This window comes from Gavialis gangeticus, unplaced genomic scaffold (genome assembly GCF_001723915.1).
Source record: "Gavialis gangeticus isolate Ggan-Ray unplaced genomic scaffold, GavGan_comp1, whole genome shotgun sequence".
Classification (NCBI taxonomy): Eukaryota; Metazoa; Chordata; order Crocodylia; family Gavialidae; genus Gavialis; species Gavialis gangeticus.
In genome coordinates this window covers 38,521,678-38,542,850 of record NW_017729008.1, presented here as the reverse complement: position 1 = coordinate 38,542,850, position 21,173 = coordinate 38,521,678, and the positions used below count along the sequence as shown (strand labels likewise).

Genomic DNA, 21,173 nt, shown 5'->3' with positions numbered 1-21,173 from the left:
GAGGGGGTTGCTATTCACGGCATTAGCCCAGTTTGGGGCACAGAAATACTCCTCTCTGCACTTCAAAATCGAACTGTTAGACAATCAACCAGCTTTTGGTGGGGGGGAGGAAGGACTCCTGTTGCCCAACTAGTGCCTTGTTTGATATGCACAGCAGGCAGAATGGTTCTTCAAACATTTCCAATTCTCCTTATTGCCATTTTCTCTCGCTCACACTTCAAAGTGCAGGTTCCCCCAGGCAAGTCGCTGTTCCATATCAGATGAAGATTTAAAGCCAGAAGGAAATTCAGAAGCAGCCATGCACTTATGGACTGGTAAGACTATCTGCCATAAACTAGGGGTATTTTAGTTGGACATGAAAAGTAGCAAGACCTTGATGCATGTCAGCTCTCAACAACAAGGTCACCAATGGAATCCAGCCATGAAAGAGGACTGCATCTGCAAAGACCTTCCAGGGGAGGGAGAGGGCTTTTAATACCAGTACACAAAGGACTTGTGAGACCTCAAACCGAGAGCTGGAATAAATTCAAATTTGAAGGGTTACTAGAGGGACTGGGGGAAATGAAGAGCCTGCCTTTATGACAGGAAGCTAAATGAGTGACCTGCTTAACCTAGAAGCAAAGCCTGAGTGGGCCTATGATTAAGTCTCAGTAAGTGCTGGGGAGGGTGAAAAGCCACAAAAAGCTAAAAATAATACTGGCACAAGAACACAAGTGGGAATGAACAGGCCATGAATAAGTTTAAATTGGCAATTAGAAGGCTATAACTAAGAAACAGAAGTTCTAGGGCAGTCTTGCAATCATAACAGGAGCAAGCAAATAGCTAATTTTAAAATAGTCTGATACATTTATGAATGGGTTTGTGATACAAGTAGCTGGACTACCATTGAGAAGGTCTTTTCCAGTCCTGTGTTCCCATCTAATCTGATCTGCTGCACAAAACAGGTTGTACAACCTTACCCAGTTAATGTATGCACTAAAAAGCATAACTTCTGTTTGAGCTATGCAACACCTTTTAAAAAGGAGGACGTACTTGAAGCCTCAAAGCTTGTCTAACAGCTCTCAACTGCATAGCTAGTCATATAAAAGATGTCATACAAAATCCTTGCCTCCCGTGTTTTTTAGAAAGATATTCATTCCTGATTCAGCACACACAGTCACTGAGAATAGCACACCTAGATATGACCCTGCTTTTGGTTGGATTACTTAGATTAGTCCATTTTAAATAAATCAAGCTATGTTTATATTATTGCTCCATTATGCACCTCCAATGTTTGTCAAATTGGTAGATGTTAATACAAGCACCAATGACTTTCTCCAGAGATAAAAATGTTGATGAGAATGGTTCAAGAACAGATCTCAGCTGGATCTCACTAGTAACCTCTTGATCCCCTTTTGTAATTGCTTTTAGAGTGACTTAAAACTGATTGTGTGCAGTGCTGACTTAAAAAAAAAAAAAATGTCACGTGGGACTAAAGACAGTGTGCAATAGGCAGGGAGCATCGTAATTTAGGCTCCGGCAGGGGGAAAAGTGGGCTCCCTGCAGGCTCGCTAGAACCAATGTCAGGTGTTTCTCAGGGCGGGCTCTCCCATGCCTCTGACTGGCTAAGGCAACCTGCCGTGCAGACAGAGGAAAGGGAAATTCCTCTCCCTCCCAGATGGCAGCAGGTCTTGGGAGAGTCATGCAGGGTGGGGGGAAGCCCCTGCAGTGGGGAGTACCCTGCACCCTATGCCTGGCTGTGGGGGCAAACACCTGGCATGCCTGTGCCTGAAGCCCCTAGGGCAGGAAGGTACTTACCTGCTCCACTCTGGGCAGGGCTTTTAAAACTCCCCACCAAAGTAGGGAAGCAAACAACCTGATTGGCTGAGCCCCAACAGAGGCTCAACCTATACTAGGTTGCTCCTGGAAACATGTAGGGCTTTCACAGTGTTTCCAGGCCCTACTGCCTCTCTTCTCCATGCTTCAGTTAAGGTTTTGGGGGTTTCTGTGTTTCTGGGGGAAGGGGAGGTTGGGTTTTTTCTCTCTTTTTAACCTTTTCCCCTGCTCTCCCTCTCCCCCACTTTCAGGTCATTTCCAACCAAATGTTTTCCAGGGCTTCAGGGAAAACACTAAATTTCAAGCCTTCCCCTGAAACCCCCTGAAGCCCGAACTACAGTGGCCCTTACCAATAGGTACCTAAAGCAGGACTTCAGAAGATCGGAGGGCCCCCAGTCCAGAAGAGGTGCAACCTCCCCCTCTAGCCCTAAAGGTGAGTAAACTCACTAGGCACCTGCTGAACATTTTCTAGGTGCCTCCCAGATCACGATTCAGGAGCTAGGCAGAATATGTCATTCTCCTACCATACTGACAGATCAGGTAACACCTCAAGATGAAATTGTGGCCACTTCCTTCAACAGTGCTGATGCCCTCTTAGGCATTAGAGCATGTACCTAAGAAGCACACACCAACTTAGCTAGTACAGCATGTGCCCAGGAAGCAGGAGATCCAAGTTCTTTGCCCTACACAGTTTGAGAGGGCACAAATCCACAACACTCAGACCTGAAGGGCAGGCTGGGAGGGGGGCACTCTTCAACCCTCCTGCTGAAGCTATTCCACTATGCAATACAAGGCAAGATTCATCAGGCCCTGAGGGAGAAGAATGACCAAACTTTTTTTGGTGGCTAAGACAACAAGTGCTTCAAAAAGCAATGGAGCGTATTCATGGAGAAAAGATCCAGCAGTAAGCATTAAACACCCTCCCTCTTGGCACCCACATTTTGCTTCTACGAGCCAGGACACTTGGCTGGATGGACCTATGGCCTGACCCAGCAGCTGGAAGCTCCTATGCTTTTATGCATTCATTTGCAAGTAAGGAACTTCCAGTCCTTGTCCATTAATCAAGTAGTGGATTTTCCCATCCTCACCAGAACACCAATTTAATTTATTTAAAAATAAATAGCTAGATATTTTCAATATAAATGTTCCAGGAAGCATACAAAACTGTACACTAAAACAAGGCACAAGTGGAAGATTACTGGGAACCTTATGACCCATTACATGACTAGGACAATGGCAAATCTTCATAAAAATAGTGAAGACTATGGTCAAACTCTCCTAATAGATGCAGCAAAGCCCAAGGTTTGCAATGACTTGTTTCCAAAGAGCCCTCCTGTTCTCCTGTACCTGTGTTTCCGTATGAGGTATTTGCAGTGTCTCAGCAGGTATTCCTTTGAAGGCCGACAGAGCTTCAGAGACCAGAAGTCATCTAACCTCATCTTTGGAGAGCAGGACTTGCCAGGGTTCCCGCCAAACAAATAATGAACCTACATAAACAAGAAGCAATTCAAAGAATTGATTTTGATCATGTTATACACTGACTGTACATTTAGTTACCCATTATCTCTTGAGACGTATTCAACTATACGCAAGTCTGTTCTTTGTATTACTAGTGTAATGATCAGCCAAACTGATATACAAGTTTTTCTTCAAGCTGCTTATGGTTTTAGCATAGCGATAATGCCTCTGAACTATCAGAGTATTGCATGTTCTTAAAGCTAACTTCCTGTTGGGGAAAAAAAAGCCACATAAATTAGCACGACAATTTCTCAAAATGTATGTAATACTGGCAAAACAGAACTAAGATATTCAAAGCAGTACTGTATTTTCCCACCAAATAAAAATCTTACTTATTAGATTCTTCAGGCCCTATTGGTCAGAAAGACCAACATGAGATGAACTAGATGGTGAAATGACCACTCACTCAGAACAGATGGCAATTTAATCCTGAAAACCCTAATGGTGCAGCAGAAAATCATCTCCTGAAGGCAGAACACCAGGGTGTGAGAGAGTCAAATTAAGGCACAAGTACTGTACACCTCCGCTTATGGCCTTGATCTTGGAAGTACATGGTAACCGCTTCAACCTTCTTGGAGGCACAAAATGTTGTATGCAAAAAAAGCTGCAATTAAACAATTCTTCGGCCAACAGCCCAGTGCCCCGATGCACAACTGCTTTATTCATCCTGACAAATTAACAACTTTAAAAAGCACTACTTAGACCTCCAACCCGTCTTGCTCCAGCAGAAAATATTCTACGGGCCCTCACCCCTGGAAAAGCATCATGGTGCTACTCTGGTAACGTGAACAACCCTCTATTTAAGTTTGCAGGAGCCAAGTTCTTCTCATGAAGAACAGATCCCCAGCAATCAAGCAAGTATAGAAGCTAAAGATGAAAAAGGTGGACTGGCTGGCTGGCTGGCTGGCCCCTGTTCAGCAGATGGCTCTTGGGGCAAAGGTGGCAAAAGCTACTTCTACAAATAGGAATGGGTCTACAGAGGTCTCTTAGGCCCTAGCTTCTCCCGATTTGACCCAGGTGTCTTGAGAAACCCACTCAAATGGCCTCTGAACAACAGACTTATATTTATTGCCTCATAATACAACAAAAGTCCTGGTGACAAGTATGAACACACCTCCATTCAAAGCTCATTTCTACCCAGACTAGAGGCAAGTATTGAAAAAAATATAGCCATTTTATTGAAAGCATTTCACGCTAACTTTAAAATGTTTCCTTCAAACCCAAGACTGGGGTCTCAAAGCAAATTCTAAATCCAAGGACAATGGACGTATAAAACATTACTTGTTTTCCTGTTTACTGCATTATTTTCAGAAAACACCCTTGCCCCTGCAAACTCTGAACAGCTGAATTCCCAATATTCCAGAGAGGGATCTTAAAATGCTGAAATTTAAATTTAAAAAAGTAACAAGCCATCCTTCTCCATAACTTGGACATATCCTTTCAAAAGGCACTATTTTAGGTTCTATATAGGAGACTCCTCATTTATATCAGGGAAGCCCAAAAAAGTCACTGAAAGACTTCTAAAAATACACAACTTTAGAAGCGGTCATAGAGAAGAGCTCTTCAGATGGAGTGAATTGATGTTAACAGCCACGGTCCAGCCCCCACAGTGGTCCCTTGGAGAATTCATGATCCCAGTGTAGTCTGCGACATTTCAGTGACTGCACCAGATACTGCTACTTTACCACTTGTCTACTCTGCAGGAGCATTTAGGGCACAAGCTTAAATGTAGCTTTTCCAGAGAGAATGTGAGTTCTTCCTACAGTAAAAAATTCAGATTTCCCATTTGAAGGTTTGGGCACCCAAATTAAGGTTCTCAAAGTTGTTTAGCTGAGGACCACAATGGCCACAGGATAGATACGTTACAAGAAAGGACTGAAACCACCCACATTTTTAATAAGCAATTGCTCTGAAAAGCTAGTACGCACTATCCTCTATAATCCAAGTAGATCGAGACACAATACTGCCTGCAGGGCCTTAGTGTCTTCAGGCTCTGCTTTTAAGAACGGCCATGAGCCAACCTCACGGCAATGCTGTCCGCTTCATTTCTGCCCATCAGCTCCACTTTTGCCACCTACCTTAGATCTATAATGCCTATTAAAGGCATTATGATAAATCAATTTAACATACAAGTTTATTCACTGTCTTTAGCAACACAATCCTTTCTAGATGAAGCCGCGCATATTGTACCACCTCATAACGTCAGTCTCTGTTTTATCTCAGAAACACAGGATCAGATTTTTTTCCTTTTTTAAGTAGACCTTCAGACCTAGCCGGAACCATTACAGGACTGAAATCTGGCACAGAAGTTAAACATCCATACCTTGTGCAGCTCATCGTATACCAGCTGATGGGCAAATCTTGGGCAGGGCTCCTCTTCCTGGAGGCTTTTACTTGGGTTATCTTTTGCTGCTTGATCATTCTTATAAACACAAGACCTGAAATACAGGGTAATAGTCAAATTATCTGCCACTGATAATCATTAACTATAGATAGAGCAAGCAGTGCCAATGTTGTATGGATGAGGGAGGTCATTTTTAAAAAACACAACTTATATTATGTGCTGGGAAGGGGATCAATCATTTCACTTCCCCATAAATTGCTTCTGTCCTTCACTGCTAGCACTGGTAGGAAAACCTTCTAACTGTTCAAGAGAAAGCTCTTGAAGATACTTAGGCCCCAATCTCAAACTGAATAGACTGAGCCTGTCAATCCACGCTCCTAGAAGGCACTTCCAGAACTTACGCCATATGTATGTTTGTTTCATAAACTTGGTTATCACCTTTGTTCAGTAGATAAATAGTTAATTAAAATATTTATCAAATGCAGGATAAAATTTTCCAAAGTACTTAAGTGCAGACAACAAATGCGTATCCTATAAAAACACAATGGAATAGCTTCCCTACTGACTGACAGCTACACCACGCTTTCATAGAGGACTTTAATGTACTCACCAACTGTTCCTCACAATATCATAAATCCAGAAAGAGTTCCTAACATTCTCTTCCCGTTTCTCCTTGTCCTTACTGAGCCCAGACAATACATGGATTTCATTCAGTTCTGGATCAATTGTAGCTCGCTGAGTAAAACCCGTCATTGGAACTAGCAGGAAAAAATAAAAACGTTGCGTTAAGAGTACAAAGGATGATGTAAAAGAAAGAAAAAAGTTAAGGTAGCATATGAACAAGGAACCTGAAAACAGTGCTTGCAAGGCACAGGGTCTTCTAAACTGCAAGGCTGGCATTTATTTGGCAGGAATTGCTTATTAACTAACAGCCACCGCTAGAAAGCTGTTATACGACTTGCCACCCATGACACAAACACAAGGAGGAAGTCGGTTCTCCTCCAGACACACACAGCAGACTGGAACCTAGGTCCCGACGTATCCGCAGCAGGCACTCGCAGCTGCTCTTCCCCTCCATTTGCCAGGCTAAAGGAAACAAACTTTTAGTCTCTCCTCCTAAAACACCATCTGGGGAATACAGAGCCTCTTTGTAGGTTGCCTGCCTTTGCCCCAGTTCAGCATGCATTTGTATTTCCCGATTATAGGTGACCAGAGGCCTTCCCTTGTGCCATGCACATAATTCCAGCCTGTATTTACTGGGAATATCTTGCCCGATGAGGTCCTAGAGCCACAATACTATTTGTCATAGAACTGGAAACTCAAAGTCAACCGGGGACCAAATCATGCATGCAAATCTCTTCTTGTTGCTGCCAAGTGATGGGCTCCAACTTAACAGAAATTCTTGTTATTAAGCCCCAATTTCATCATCTTGTACTCTACACTACTGAATTGCACTTTTTGCAATTAATCTAACCCACAAGATTATTACTCTAATCCTCAATACTGTAAAAAAACACCCCAAAACAACAAACACACAGATCCTCTTGCATTGATGCCTTCCAACCTTTGGCCTTGTTACACATCACACTTTGAGCTGCACAAATGTTGATCAGTTTCACTGCTGGCTTGAGGTTGGAGCAGTCACACCTTGAGGCTAAAAACCTTCTCTGACTGTCCCCGACATTCACAGCTGTAACTTGGCACTAGAGGGCAGGTGAGCAGGGGCCTGCCCAGGAGCTACCACTACAGGGCTGGTGAGCCACGACAGGCTTTTCTCCTTGCCCAAGGTGTGCGTGGAGGAGGTGGGGGAAAGGGAAGCGTGGGGTGGTGAAACAAAAGCATGAAGCCAGGAGGCAAACAGTTAATGGGATGGGGGCGGGTAATGAAATAGGAGGGAGTTAGAAAAAAAAATAAGGAGGTTGGGGACGGCAGTGAAATTAAGTCAACCACTGAAGGCTAAAATGAAAATAAATTTTAAAAAGGGTAAAAAGAAATAAAGAGGAAGTAAATTAAAGAAGGTCTCATGCTTTCCTAGATTAGGACTGGGGTTTGGGTCTGCCAGTTATGCTTCCTGGAGTGGTTTGGAGCTAGGAAAGAAGATGCTTTTAGGGGAGCTACTGCCACTGCCACTGCCCTGGGAAGGAAGCTCAGCTCATGGGGACCCAACCCAGCCCCCGATTTGTCATCTGTCCCTGCCCTCCTAGACCCCATCTCTGGACCCGTCCATGCCTTATAAACTAGCTAGGGCTGCACGTCCTTTGCAGGCTGTTTGCATGGGGATCCACCCCTAGAGGTGGGACGGTCACACCCCCAGGGGCAGGAAGGGAAGCTGGTTTGGTTCCAGAGCTCCCCCCTGCCCCCCAACAGGAAAATTTGGGGGGTGAAAAGTCTGTCCACACAGAACAGGAAGGTTGGGGAGGGGACACTGCATCTTGGGATGCTGGAGGACTGCAACTTGGGCCACTTATCTATGGGGAGTGGCCACACATTAATGGAACAAAAGCTGGTAACATGGATCAGAGATGAATGTGCCCTGGAGCGATGCAACTTTAAGCTGCCTAAAGTGCAGTTAAAACTAGTTTCAGGTGTTAATCTGTAACCACATCAGCCCCTTTTCAACACAGCCAACAGCCAGTTCTTTATCCACTTTACAGTTCCTCTACTAATCTCCATCTTAACTCCCCATGTGAATACTATTGCACATATTTTTTACAGAAGTCTAAGTAGATTAAATCTAATTGCACTTCTCTGGTCTTAATACCCCAGGGTGTCTGTACACATGCTCCATGGGGGCAAACAGACATTTTAGAGTGGCTGTTGAGAGCCGCTCCAATTAAAATGCCCACAGCGTCTTGTGTATTCAGTGTCCCGTGTTTCAAAATGGCAGCGGGGCGCGCTGTAACTAAAGCTTGTTCAACCAGCTTTAGTTAAAGAACCCCTGCTGCCATTTTGAAACACGGGGACACCAAATACATGAGATAGTGCAGCATGCAATGCTCCAGTGGACTTGCTCCAAAATGCCTTACTCAGAAAGCATCAGAGCAGGTATAAAAGTGCCCCCAGTTCTCTTAGAAAGAGATCTGGTTTAGTCTGGTACAGCCTACCTCAAAGCCCTACATGCTACTGAGATCATACTACTGGGTCTGTAGCAGCCTGGATCACATCCCTCACTCCCCTTCCTTCCCTAAATAAAAACAAATGTTAATTGATTTAAAACCCCCAATATTCATCTCCCATGTGTGTTCTTCCAAATATTCGGGAACAGGATTTAGATGGCCCTCCTCCACCCACTAAATTGAACTCAGGTCTGTTTTGACCCTGGATGTGATGGCCTCCTCCATACACTTGCTCCCCATTAACAGGCCTACCTTTCTACTCTTAATTAACATCTCCCCTACTGAAAACTGGGGGCACTCTACTAGCTTTGAGTCTAAACCTAGATCAATTTTAAGTCTGCTGCCATCTTATTGGATTTTAGCCCCACTTTGTTCCTACTTCTTTTCACCTCCTTGGCTTCTACCATTTTGTTTACTTTCTCTTGCAAGGACTAACTTAAGTAGAGCTGTTCATTGTTTTCCCCATAGTTTGACCTCTAAGGCACCGCAGTTGTTGTTGAAAACCAGCTTTTGCCCTTGCTTGCCCTCTCCCAGCAAGGAGAATGTTTATGCAGTTAGGTCGGGAACCTTTCCCCTATATGGTTTGCTCCCTCGCTTCAAATGTAAATTCTAGATAGTGTTTGGAGATTGTAGCCTTTTCCATATTAAAGTCCCCAGGCTCCATTTGACTTCAACTAACTCGTTTGACCACGGGCGACACAAAGTTCAGTGGTTCTGTCCCTAGCTTGCCACTAGTTAGTTCCATTCATTTCTAGATTTTTTTTTCCTCCATAGGTTTCAGAGACATTAGGGCTGGAAGGGACCTCGTAAGAATATCGGGTCCAGCCACTTGCCCAAGGGGCAGGAAGTCAGCTCAGGTCAAAGAATCCCACAAGATAAGCATCCACGTTTCTTAAAAGTGTCCAGTAGGTGCTTGCACCACCTCTGGGGGGAATTTGTTCCAGACCTTCGGAGCTCAGACAGTAAAGAAGTTTTTCCTTACGCCCAGCCTAAAACAGTCTTGCAGGAGTTTGTGACCACTGGACCTTGTTATCCCCTGGGGTGCTCTGGTGAACAGGCGTTCCCCCAGATCCTGATGCACACTCCTGATGTACTTATAGGCTGCCACCACGTCACCCCTGAGGCTGCGCTTCTCCAGGCTGAAGTCCCATGGCTCACAGCCTCTCTTCATAAAGCCTGTTCTCTTGCCCTCTGATCATGCGTGTGGCTCTCCTCTGGACTCTTTCAAATTTCTCCATGTCCCTCCTAAATTGTGAAGCCCAGAACTGGATGCAGTACTCCAGCTGTGGCCTCACCAAGGCTGAGAGTACAGTGGGAGGATGACATCCTGGGTCTTGCTCGAGATGCATCAGTAGATGCAAGCCAGAGTTTTGTTTGATTGCCCAATTTTTCCACAAGGACATCATGGGACAATAGATCAAAGGCTTTTAAAAGTCCAAATAGATGATATCAACCTCTTCCCTTCTGTCCAGGTGATATGTCACTTGGTCATGGAAGGAAACGAGATTGGTCAGGCAAGACCTACCTGCAACAAACCCTTTTTTGAGAAGGGTAATGTTATTTGGGTTATTAAGGGTAATGTTACCCTTTTTTGAGAAGGGTAATGTTATTTGTCCTTTAACTTAAAACTGAAAAGAGCCCCAAACCAGTCAAATCCAGAGTCCTTTATTACATCCAGCTCTTCTACAGCCTCCTCATTACTTACCCAAAACGAGGTCTAAAATAGCATCACCTTCTGTTCGCTTAGTTACTGTTTGGTGAAAAGATCTGTCAGCTGTCACATCCAAGACTATCTGGGCCCTACTATTATTAGTACATTTGTTTTCCAACCTGTATCCGGGAAGCTAAAAAGTCTCCCGCTATGACAACTCCTGGCAATATTTCTCCCTAGCACTACAGATCTGTATCCATATCTAAATCAGACCATGGCAGGGTTTGTAGCAGACCTGTAGATGTACTCTAATAATAACCTTTTCACAATTGTTCTTCAGAGTGATTTTATTCCAAACCAGTTTAAGTTATGCTGTTATTTCTTTATCGTACCACATCAGTGTAATACTACAACCCCAACACCTTTACTTTTATCTTTCCCAAATAGTACATATCTTTCAGTGTCTTTATTCCAGACATAACTGCTATTCTGCCATGTTACTAATACCCCTGTAATATCCAACGTCCTGATCTACAACAGTAGTTCCATTTCTTTCATTCTGCTAACCAGTCTTCTCGGCCTACAGAACAAAAATCTCTATCTGTCTGACCCATTTCTTCTAGCTAAAACAGGCACAGTTCTTTTATTAGCTGCATTGCCAATCTGGCTATTGCTCTCTTTGATACTCCCCACCCCTCCCCCTCAACCGTCACTTCCAGCTCCACATCTTCCCTAGGCCGACACAGTAATCCTCAGTCCTTTCCAAAAGGCACTTGGAGGGTTAACTGTCTGACCATTAAGGGCAAACTAGTCGATTTTTCACTGCCCCCATCAGGATCCTTTTCATCTCCAGATTTCATCCTGGATTCACTCAAAAGGCATTTGGGTGTTTATCTTGCTGGGATCATTTGACCCCAGCAGGCTTCCTGCTTATGGCAGGGGGGCAGGACTCGATCTCACGAGGTCCCTTCCAGCCCCTAGCATCTAATGTCTATGAAGTCTATTTGTATTTCAGACCTGCAAAGAGGCCTGTTCCTTTAACTCACTGAGCAAGCACCAAACAGATCTGTCCTTTCCTGGTGTTGATCTGAATCTCGGGGTCCCTCCCTTCTGGACTTCATCTATAGATGATTTGGTCTCTTTTCTCTTGGAATTCCCTGGGAATCACCCCGATTCCACCCCACGTTCCAGCTGTTGACCAGGACGTTGTATGCTTTCTTTCCTCCTCTGCTGTTTCTTGGCTGCCTGAGCAAGATGGTTCTCTTCGAAGTAGCCTGTAGCTTGATGTACGGCGCAGCGCCACTGAGGCCTGTTACCAGCCAGCACTTCCCAGTTTGTAAGGCTGATGCCACCCTTCTTAAGGTATGCTTTCAGGGTGGCCTGTCCTCTTACCATGACCGAATTGAGAGAAGAGGACTTGCTTCGGGAGACAAGCGTCAGTCATCTGAGCACAGTGGCCAGTCCAGTGGAGTTGATGTTTCACGACCTTTGCCTCAATGCTGGTTATGTTAGCTGCAGACAGACTGCTGGCATTGGTGCAGCAGCCTTCCCATTGGAAGTGTACTACCTTGAAAATGTAAGCAGATAAAACTCGGTTCTGCCAGAAGGGACTCCCAGAAGTGACAAGTGATTTTGTCACTTTACCTGTAAAATGAGGACTCCAACACCAAAAGCTCCCTCTCAACCATGAGAGCTAAAAAAACAGGAGAAAGAAAAGATTTGAACTCAAGATCCCGTCATTCACAGCCTAATGCTATTTCCCCCAGGGTAAGGATATTTTGAAGCAGCTGCCCTTTTTGTACCATCAGAAAGCTGTAGCAAAAATAATCAAGTCAGATCTAAGCCTGAAGGTGAAGAGGAACATGTTGAAATACTGAAGATTCCGGCAGGTTTCATCATAATTCCCCGAAAGAGCGTCATCAACTTAGCCTTTTGGCACCCTTAATTGTTTGTTGCATAATTCTCATTTCCTGTTTCTCTAGGCAACCAACTTTTCAAAATGTGTTTCTAACTAGCACGTGATCTTTGTTTACCGATTGTCTCATTTTTCTTTTTTCGGGTCACTTTACAAAGGCTGGTAAAGGTTCCTGGCGCTCAACCAAGTTGTTTGGCAGGAGAAATCTCAAAACTTGCATTTTTCAAAGTCTTTCCATCCAAACAACTAAGGCATTGCAAACACAGGCTTGATCTTCAATTGGGAGAGAAGCCCTGGGCTAATAACCACTGTATACTGCTATGAAACAATACAAAGAAAAACATTTTACAAGCTGGTTTGTTTTCATAAAGTAATTATAACTTATGGAATGTCCTGTTCTCTGTAAAAACTGGCTTCCAGAAACCTCACACACTAGTCTCAAGCTGTAAACACAAGCCACATGTAAAACGCCTAGCTCTGTTTTAGGATTTTCACGCACTATTCAGATTCTTCCTGTAAACACTTTCAGAGTGCACAGTGCAAGTGGCTGTAATTCTTTGATTAGTCTAGTCCAGGGGTGTCAAACATGTGGCCCACTGGCCAGATCCAGCCTGCAGAGCCCTGCCAGGTGGCCCCCAGGGCTGCCCCTGGGTCTGATCAGACCCATATGGGGTATGGCACATGCCCACAGCAGGGATCCTGGACCAGCTGGAAAAGGCACCGCATGTGGTACAGTCAGGCCCAAGCATGTGCATGTGGTGCCCCCTCATCCAGACTGCGCCTCATGTGGCACATGCTTCAGCCAGTCTGGGACCTAGATGCCACACGCAGCACTGGGCCTTGACCAGCTGGGGCTGGCGCTGCATGTGGTGGAGTGCAGCCAGGGGGCTGCACCACGTGCAGTGCCCATTCTAGGTTCTCTGGATCTGCATCGCAAGCAGCATGGGTTGCAGACCACCACATCATACATGCCGGGGGAACGAGGTCTGTGAGCCTGCTATGGCCCGTGGGCTAGCCCCATGCCACTCATTCATCCTGTGGGGCCAGAAGAGATGACACCCCTGGTCTAGTGTCCCCCCAACCTCACCCTTTGCCTTTCCTTTATCCTTTCACATCAGAGAGGGTGACAGTCAGGATCCTGTTAGATGTTACACTTCAGATTTGACTGCCCAATTAAATCATGTCTTTAGTAGTAACCTGGCCACACATTCATTCAATGAATGGAGCGATAAAACAGGGAATAGGCCACAAATTGGTACACGTTTTTTCTGTAATAACTTTGTGGCCGTTTCCCATCATGCCATAAGCTGAACATGTGGCCAGCCCCAAAGGCTTGCATGTGCTCCCATGGGTGGGAGCCTGGTCAGCTGATCAGGGCTCCCAGCTGTGGAAGCACATGTAGCCCTTGGTTCTGATGTGCTCCCACAGCTGGAAGCCTTGATCAGATGACCGGCACTCCCAGCCACAGGCCAGGGGCAATGCGGTGCAGGAAGAGCCTGGGATCATGATTTTGGGCTCCTCGTGCACCAGCAATGTGGTGATATTCCCAACCCCACAACTGCACCTCCTGCAATGCACATGTGACATGGCAGGGAGCATAATTGTTAGGATCATAGTTCAGATCCCTTCACAGGTTTAATTAAACATCCGCCAGGACCTCAGGACAGGGAAGATACTGAAGCAAAAAGATGGTACTGACACAAAAATAAAAACAGGTATAAAGTATCTGAGAGAGTCAGTTTAGGCTGGAAATCAAAAGGTTTCCAACCTTCAAAGCAGCATGGTTCTGAGCAGCCCTCAAATAAGCTTTTTGCTCCTTCTGCTGCTAACTGCTTTTAAGAGGGAGTTTGATCAGTTTATGAAAGGAATAGAACATGCTTGCCCACAGCAGCTGTTGGCTCAGAGACCCACATTTTTTCTAGGCCTACGTTTCATCAGCTGCCACCAAAGTCCACTTGAGCTGTTTCTGGTATGTGGATTTTTACTAAAAAAATTTTACTGACCAGTTTCTAGTCATCTGTGTAGCCCTATTATTTTCTGCCTTGCAAGGGAGGGAAAATTGGCCCTGGACATTGGAACGTAATTCAGCTCATTCCTCCAGACTTGTGTTTCCTCAGTATGGCCATCCCAAACAAGAACAGTAGGAATAGCATTCATCAGTGCACCGATATCCATTATTCACAGTGGGCATTATAGCACAACGACGAATGACAGATGCATCACTGTTCACACCTGAAATGTGTAGGGGTTTTTTTTGTTTGTTTGTTTGTTTTTTAAAAGCAAGATGAGGTCGATCAGTGAAAAAAAGTACTGGAGTGTGAAACGGACTGAGAACAGGACTGTCAAAGTCATCCGGTCCCTTGGGCTGGATGAGTGGTGTGGGGCCAGTCTGCTGGCTGGATTGGGTCAATGGGCCCCATCCTTTTCCCCCTTCTGCTCCCCCAGCAGACCCCGATTCTGCACCACATGTGGCACCCAGCCCAGCTGCCCCAGGATCCGCTCCATATGGCACACGTGGGTCCCGGACTGGCTGGGGTGGCTACTGGATCAGGTATACTGGGGGAGTGGGAAGGGAAGGGGACCTTTATGCTGGATCCAACCAGTGGATCAGCCCCACACTATGGGCACAGATGGGGCCCCGTGGGAGTCTAGATCAGACCTAGGGGCAGCACTGGGGACCAAGTGGCAGGTCTCTGCAGGCCAAGTCTGGCCCACAGGCTGTAAGTTTGAGAGCCCCGAGTTACAGGTTAGCTGAAGAAGAATTTCAAGGTATTTTTTGCTGAAGATTATTTAAGATTTTTCTCTTGATTAAAAGCAGTCACGATTACTTAATTTTGTGGTAATATAAACAAACCCTGATCACAAAAAACAACAGGAGAAGACTGCCATCCCTGATTAATAGAATACTTGGACTTACTCCTGTTTTTAAATGATGTTGCACAACACCCAAGTTTTACCTTCAGCCTAGACTTGAATCTAAGAGTATTTTACTGTGTACAGGGGGAGAAAAAAAATCTACTTTTCCAAAATGGCCTGTCTTCAAAGAAAATACAAAGCTTATTGGCAGAACTAAAGAACAAAGGCATTAAGGGCATGGCAAAATTCCAGGATACCTAGAATAATAATTAAAGACAGATTACATTCATTTTATAATTCTCGAACGTAAATCAACTGCCTTTTGACAGAATATTCAAAATAGAGGAAATCCCTCAAGACTGCAGAAAGGCTACAGCTACATTTAGCATTTTAACATATGGTAGGAAGTGAGGCCGGTAACTACAGAACTAAAGATTCAAATCTAGACTATATACACAAGTGGTACTGATACAACTAAGCCTCTTTAGGAACTGTAGGTAAAGTGGTATACTTTTTTTCAAACACAAGCTTATATTCAACTTTTTACAGAGAAATACAGTCTGGGATCCTAAAACAGCAATTCCAACATGGTTTTGGGAAGCAAAAGTTTCAGCTTTGACATACTGAGCAAGTTTCTGAAAACAATCAAAACAAAAGACAGTAATGGAATTAAGTTAAAGTAACTCGGAAGAGTAATATTTCAACCATGAAAATCTGACTTTGAAGATGCTGGTCAAATGTTTTCATGATCCTTAATACTGCAAAGGATTTTTGCAAGCTACTTGTGTATGTATAAAAACTAAAGCACTTCCTATGGAAGGTACAAAACCTCCATTACCAACAAATGCAGCACATGCGATAAAAGTATTTATGGTAATGAAATTTAAATCACAAATTAAAGGGAAATGAGCTTCTGAAAGATGCTTGAGGCCTGATTAAAAAAAAGTAAATATCACATAAATATACTAAACCCTTACACTAAGCACAAGTGCTTCCTTGGGATCCATCTCTGAATTTTTTGAGCAGGACTTCTTGTGTAAGAATAGTGACTGATCCCATATTAGGTGCTCTCTTGCATCAAGAAACACTCAGCCTAAAGGAAGAACGTAGCTGTTCTAATTTAGAGGATGGGTAGGGCAAATATGGATAAAATGCTTGCATTGCTTTCCTTCTCCCAGCTTTTCCCCTCTTCTATACGTGGCAAGAAACCAGTTAACATCAGAGTCAATACCAATGGTTTCACCCCGATTGAGAATTTGCTGCAGATAACCTATTCCAGCCAATTTAAATCCCCTCTGAGCCTCCCAGACAGTTTGAAGGATACACAACCAGGACAGAAAATCTGACCTAGGGTGTTTCCATGTGCAAAATCTTACTGGTGGCAAAGCCCAAGAAAGAAAATGTGGCTCTACTTTCAGGTGAGGCATAGAGTTCCTGTGCAGGGGGTCACATCTAGTCTAACCCCCTACTCAAGGCAGAGTTATCGCTGTCTAAACCATCCTGGACAAGTGCCTGTCTAATTTATTATTAAATTGAACAAACCTTCCTGCACAACTGCTACACACAATGCCCCAAAACATCAAGAACAATGAAACTTTCCACAGCTAAAGCAGGAGGAGGAGGGCACTGCCAATGGCATGTCATTGCAAGGACAAGAGGTAGTTGTTAAAATACGCTCAAGAGACCCAAGGAAGAGGTTTGTGTCTCCCTGCTACAAAAGATGACAAAACCTCGGTCTTTTCCTTCTTTTTTATGGCTGCCCTGCATTTAAAGATTGCTATTTTATCCCCTCTTAACCACCTTTTCTAAAACGTGCTTTATTCTCTCAACTTCTCTAAATTATGCCTGACCAGTGCAGATTAGGAGTGGAATGATCATCTCCCATGTTTCACACCTCATGCTCCGGTTGATACAGCCCCAAGCTGCATTCATCTTTTTTGCAATGGAACGATCTTTCTGACTCAAGTCGAGTCTGTGATCCACCAAGCCCCCAAGATATTTTATTTACAGAGAGCTGGTTTTCAGAGAATCAAAAAACCACCCCCAAAAAACACACCACCTTGAAGATTATATCCAGGCTCTTATTTGTAGACCACCCCCTCTCTACACGTTACAGGTATTGTGCAATTAACTGGCTAACTGTGCAATTACCTAGAGACAAGCTATATGTGCAAAGTAGCTATCACACAATAACAAGCTCCACTCAGCTATAAAGATAGTACACGTTTTCAAGGTGTAACTTTGTATTTATAGCTCATTGCTATTAAGCTGAAAGATGCACATATAGCAGGGTCTCCCCAATGGGGCTCCTAGCCACAGGGGTACAAGATCCCCAGGGTAAAAACCCTGAGCCCTAGGGACTGTGGCAGCCATAAACCCCAGGGTCCAGGTTTCCTGCACCCCTGAAGATGGTGGCTGCCATGATCCCTAGGGCTCAGGGATGCCTCATGTACCTGAGGCAAGGGAATGGCCCCTGCAGCAATCCTCCAGCCCCAGGGGTTTCCTTGCAACTCTCGGGTGAGGAGATCACCGCAGCAGCGATCCTCTAGCCCCAGAGGTTTCACGCACCCCTGAGTCCGGGAGATCTTCTCAGCTGCAGTCCTGCAACCCCAGAGGTGCATGGACCTGCAGCTGGAAGACCCTCAACTGGGGTACATGGGGCTCCTAGCTGTGGAAGCTTGCTTCTTGCTGGTCCAGAGGGAGCCTGTAATCAGGCTCCCTGATGCACTGGCAATAAGGCAGAATAGGATTTAATGCACACTCCCACAATCATGCCCCCTGCTATGCATGTGTGGTAGACCAGGAGGCATGACTGCATGGATCACACATTAGATCTCATCACACCTTTACCTGCGTGTGTAGAGGGGGCCACAGAAACCTCATAGAGGTTTTTGAGTGCCAGTAGATACAGAGCCCTGGAGATGAAGATACAGCATGGTTACCTACTCACTGGTTATAAGCAGTTTGAATCCAAACAGAGGTGCAAAAGTGCTTCAAACAGAAGTTTGAAATGCTTTGGACAATGAAAGTCTATTAGTCCCTACACGTAGATAATATACCCTGGGCTCCCATCCAGGGGTCTGAAGGGCAAAGGCCAAAAACCTCTCTTTGTTCACTCACTTCTTGATGTCAGTGAAAGGTGGGTCAAGCTCTCACCATCTCGAACAATCAGTTACTGAAGAGTTACAATTAATGACCCTATTACATGTCAGTATGGAAACCAATGTAGGTGACCCTCAGGAGTGGAACAAGATAACAGTTGCAAACATCTCCTGTGGCACTCCATTCCAATATGCAGTACACCGATTAATGAAAGTCAATTGATTACTCCACACTGCTATTTGCAGTTCTCAGAAACTGGATTAGCATACTGTTTGAACTCTAAATGAAATGAACCTTGATGTTTGGGTGGGAGAGGTATGCTGGCTAGCTGCTGATGTAACAAAACACAGGGTATCAAATGGTCTGGCTAGTTTGGGAAGGCTAATTATAGCCAAAAATAACTAATCAAACAAACTGAATAATTTGATCCTATGGAGTTTCAAGATGAAAACGTTGAAGTCTGAATCCGGCGCAGGTTTCTTTGAGGAAACACAACTGCACATAGACCATGAGGTAGACTAAGGTAACTAAATGAAATGACATGATGTCAGATACTTCAAGTAGTAGAGGCCTTTCAGAACCATAACCTGCAGGGCAGCAGGCTGCGTTAGGTTGTTCATACCAAGAACTTCTTCTACGATAACTTTTCCCGCTTGACGTCTTCTTGTTCTGTCTAAAGGCTTTCCTGGACTTCTCTAGGCAGCCTCTGTCCATGGTACTTAACCAGGCACATGCAGTCTATCTGCTGCAGGAATGCCAAATATGGATGAAAAATAGTACTAGATATTGCAAACTCGGGTGTGAGCCATCTAGAAGCTAACATTGTGTGGTATACTCCAGCACCCCTGAAAGGACCCCAAGGCACCCTGTGCTGGAGAAACAGGACCTCCTCGTGTTATAAGTAGGCCCTGTTCCATGTTGCATTTCCTTGGCCATGCTGTATCAGTAATACTCATGAACAGGCTATGGGATATATTTGACCTGACCCCTTGCTCAGAATAGATAGCCTACCAGCTCCTCCTCAGAGAAGCACTCTGAGGCTAGGAGATTTGAACCTCTACAAGATGCCCCTGAGAATAAGAAGGTTATATTCTTCCTCACATGGTGATGTGACCCTGATGGTGGTAGTCATCACTTCAATACAAATGTCACCTCCATTTCTTTTGCTGAGATGCAATTCAGAGCCTCAAAATCCTTGGCTGCTGGTGCTGGGGTCACAACCAGGGGCAGCAGCAAGACTACTGCCAGGCCCAATGCCAACTGACTGCCCCAAAAGCCCCAGTTTGAGAACTGTACAAAGTTTTAAGCTTTGCCAGAAGGAGATGGCATCTGGAGTCCTCCTCCAAATGCTATTTGGAGGGATGGTCTTGCATCATCCTTGCAATTCTGATTTTGCTCCATTTATGAAAGTTGCTGTTTGGTATCGGAGACGAGTGCCAGACCTTCGCATTAGAGCTGAGACAACCAGGCCTGTTTCCTGTACTAAGTAACCTGTAGAATTATCAATGCTGAAGCCGCTCATGCCAAGTTTTATTTGCATCTTTAATAGATTTTTTTTCAGACTCTGGATTATGCAGTCTGCTAGAGCAACTGCTGACAATTTCTTTGATTTCAGTCTGGTTGCTTTCTCTTCGAGGTCAGAATCAACCCAGAGGCACTGTTATAGCCAATATAAATTTGAGCCAAGCATCTCTGGATTCCCCCTCTCAGTCCATCTCTTTGAGGACCTGCACCCATCCAGGACATGGTTTCTCCAAAGCAGCAGAAACATCTTTGTTTGGTATAACCTTAATACATATTCTTTGCAACTCGGAGATAGCTGTAGTTTTGTTTTTAAAAGGTATACCCTATACATTTTAAGGCAATGATTTATTTTGATATTTTCAGATTAAATTTTGCAGCTACATCAGAAAACTGAATGCTGACATTTAAATTGTTTTATTTAACTACAACAGGAAGCTTAGAGATTTTAGATAGTTGTCTGCAACAACAAACATACAATTATTTTAACAAAACAAGCATATGTATTTTTGAACTTTTAACTATTTTATATTTATTTATATATATAGTGGATAAATTGATTTTTTTATTTAAATCAGATTTTTTATTTTATTGTATTTTTTATTTGTCATCTATATCTATCTATATTTTAAAAAAACGTTGATTTTTATCCACCTTGCTGTGCATAGTCTATGAAGTCTGGTTGATAGTATGCAGCTGAGTATGTGAATTTGTATCCAGAGCTGACAAGAGATGTATTACATTTTACTGGTAGTTTATTGAGTTGAAAATGGCTTAAGACAATGGGATAACTGATGCTAAAAAAATATATTCCCCTGTGTGTCCTTGAGGGGGTGGGATGGGAAAAGGAGCAGCACTTGGATCATGAGTCCAGACTGCAGGCAAGATCCAGACAGATGTATGCCTCATACCAAAACTTTTATTTGATGGTGGTGCTGAATACAAATCAACCAACTACTTACCATAGCCACGTAAACTGCACACCACAGTTCAAGAACCACGGTCCTACTCAATCTGACAGAAAAAAAGATACCACCCACATCTTTTCATATAACAATGAAGATTACTTGATCTGCAGAAAAACACTGGATCTGCTGTCTTTCAATAGATGCTGTTAGGTACAGTGCAAACTTACTAGCAGAAAGTGTACTCTTGTACAGTACTTCTCAACCTTTTTTGTACCTGGACCCATTTGTAAACATTAATGGCCAGTCCTGACCCAGTAAATAGCTGAAGTAGAAAACAGCCCCTTGGCCCTGCCAGTGCCCCTCACTCCCAACTTGCTGCCCCCTGCCTCCAGCTCCCCAGTGTGTGAGGCAGAGGGTGTTGGGGGGG

The 21,173-nt window shown here is 44.3% G+C and overlaps 1 protein-coding gene across 2 annotated transcripts in view; it reads right to left on the bottom strand.

The window, feature by feature from the left end:
- MKLN1 (muskelin 1) overlaps nt 1–21,173 on the bottom strand; it is a 173,930-nt gene that overhangs the window by 27,335 nt on the left and 125,422 nt on the right. For both annotated transcript variants that reach the window (XM_019509617.1, XM_019509618.1), the window contains 3 exons: nt 6,288–6,435; nt 5,657–5,771; nt 3,163–3,302 (listed from right to left, as the gene is read on the bottom strand). In XM_019509617.1, coding sequence (XP_019365162.1) covers nt 3,163–3,302; nt 5,657–5,771; nt 6,288–6,435 — 403 coding nt within the window. The remainder of the gene's footprint in view (nt 1–3,162; nt 3,303–5,656; nt 5,772–6,287; nt 6,436–21,173) is intronic.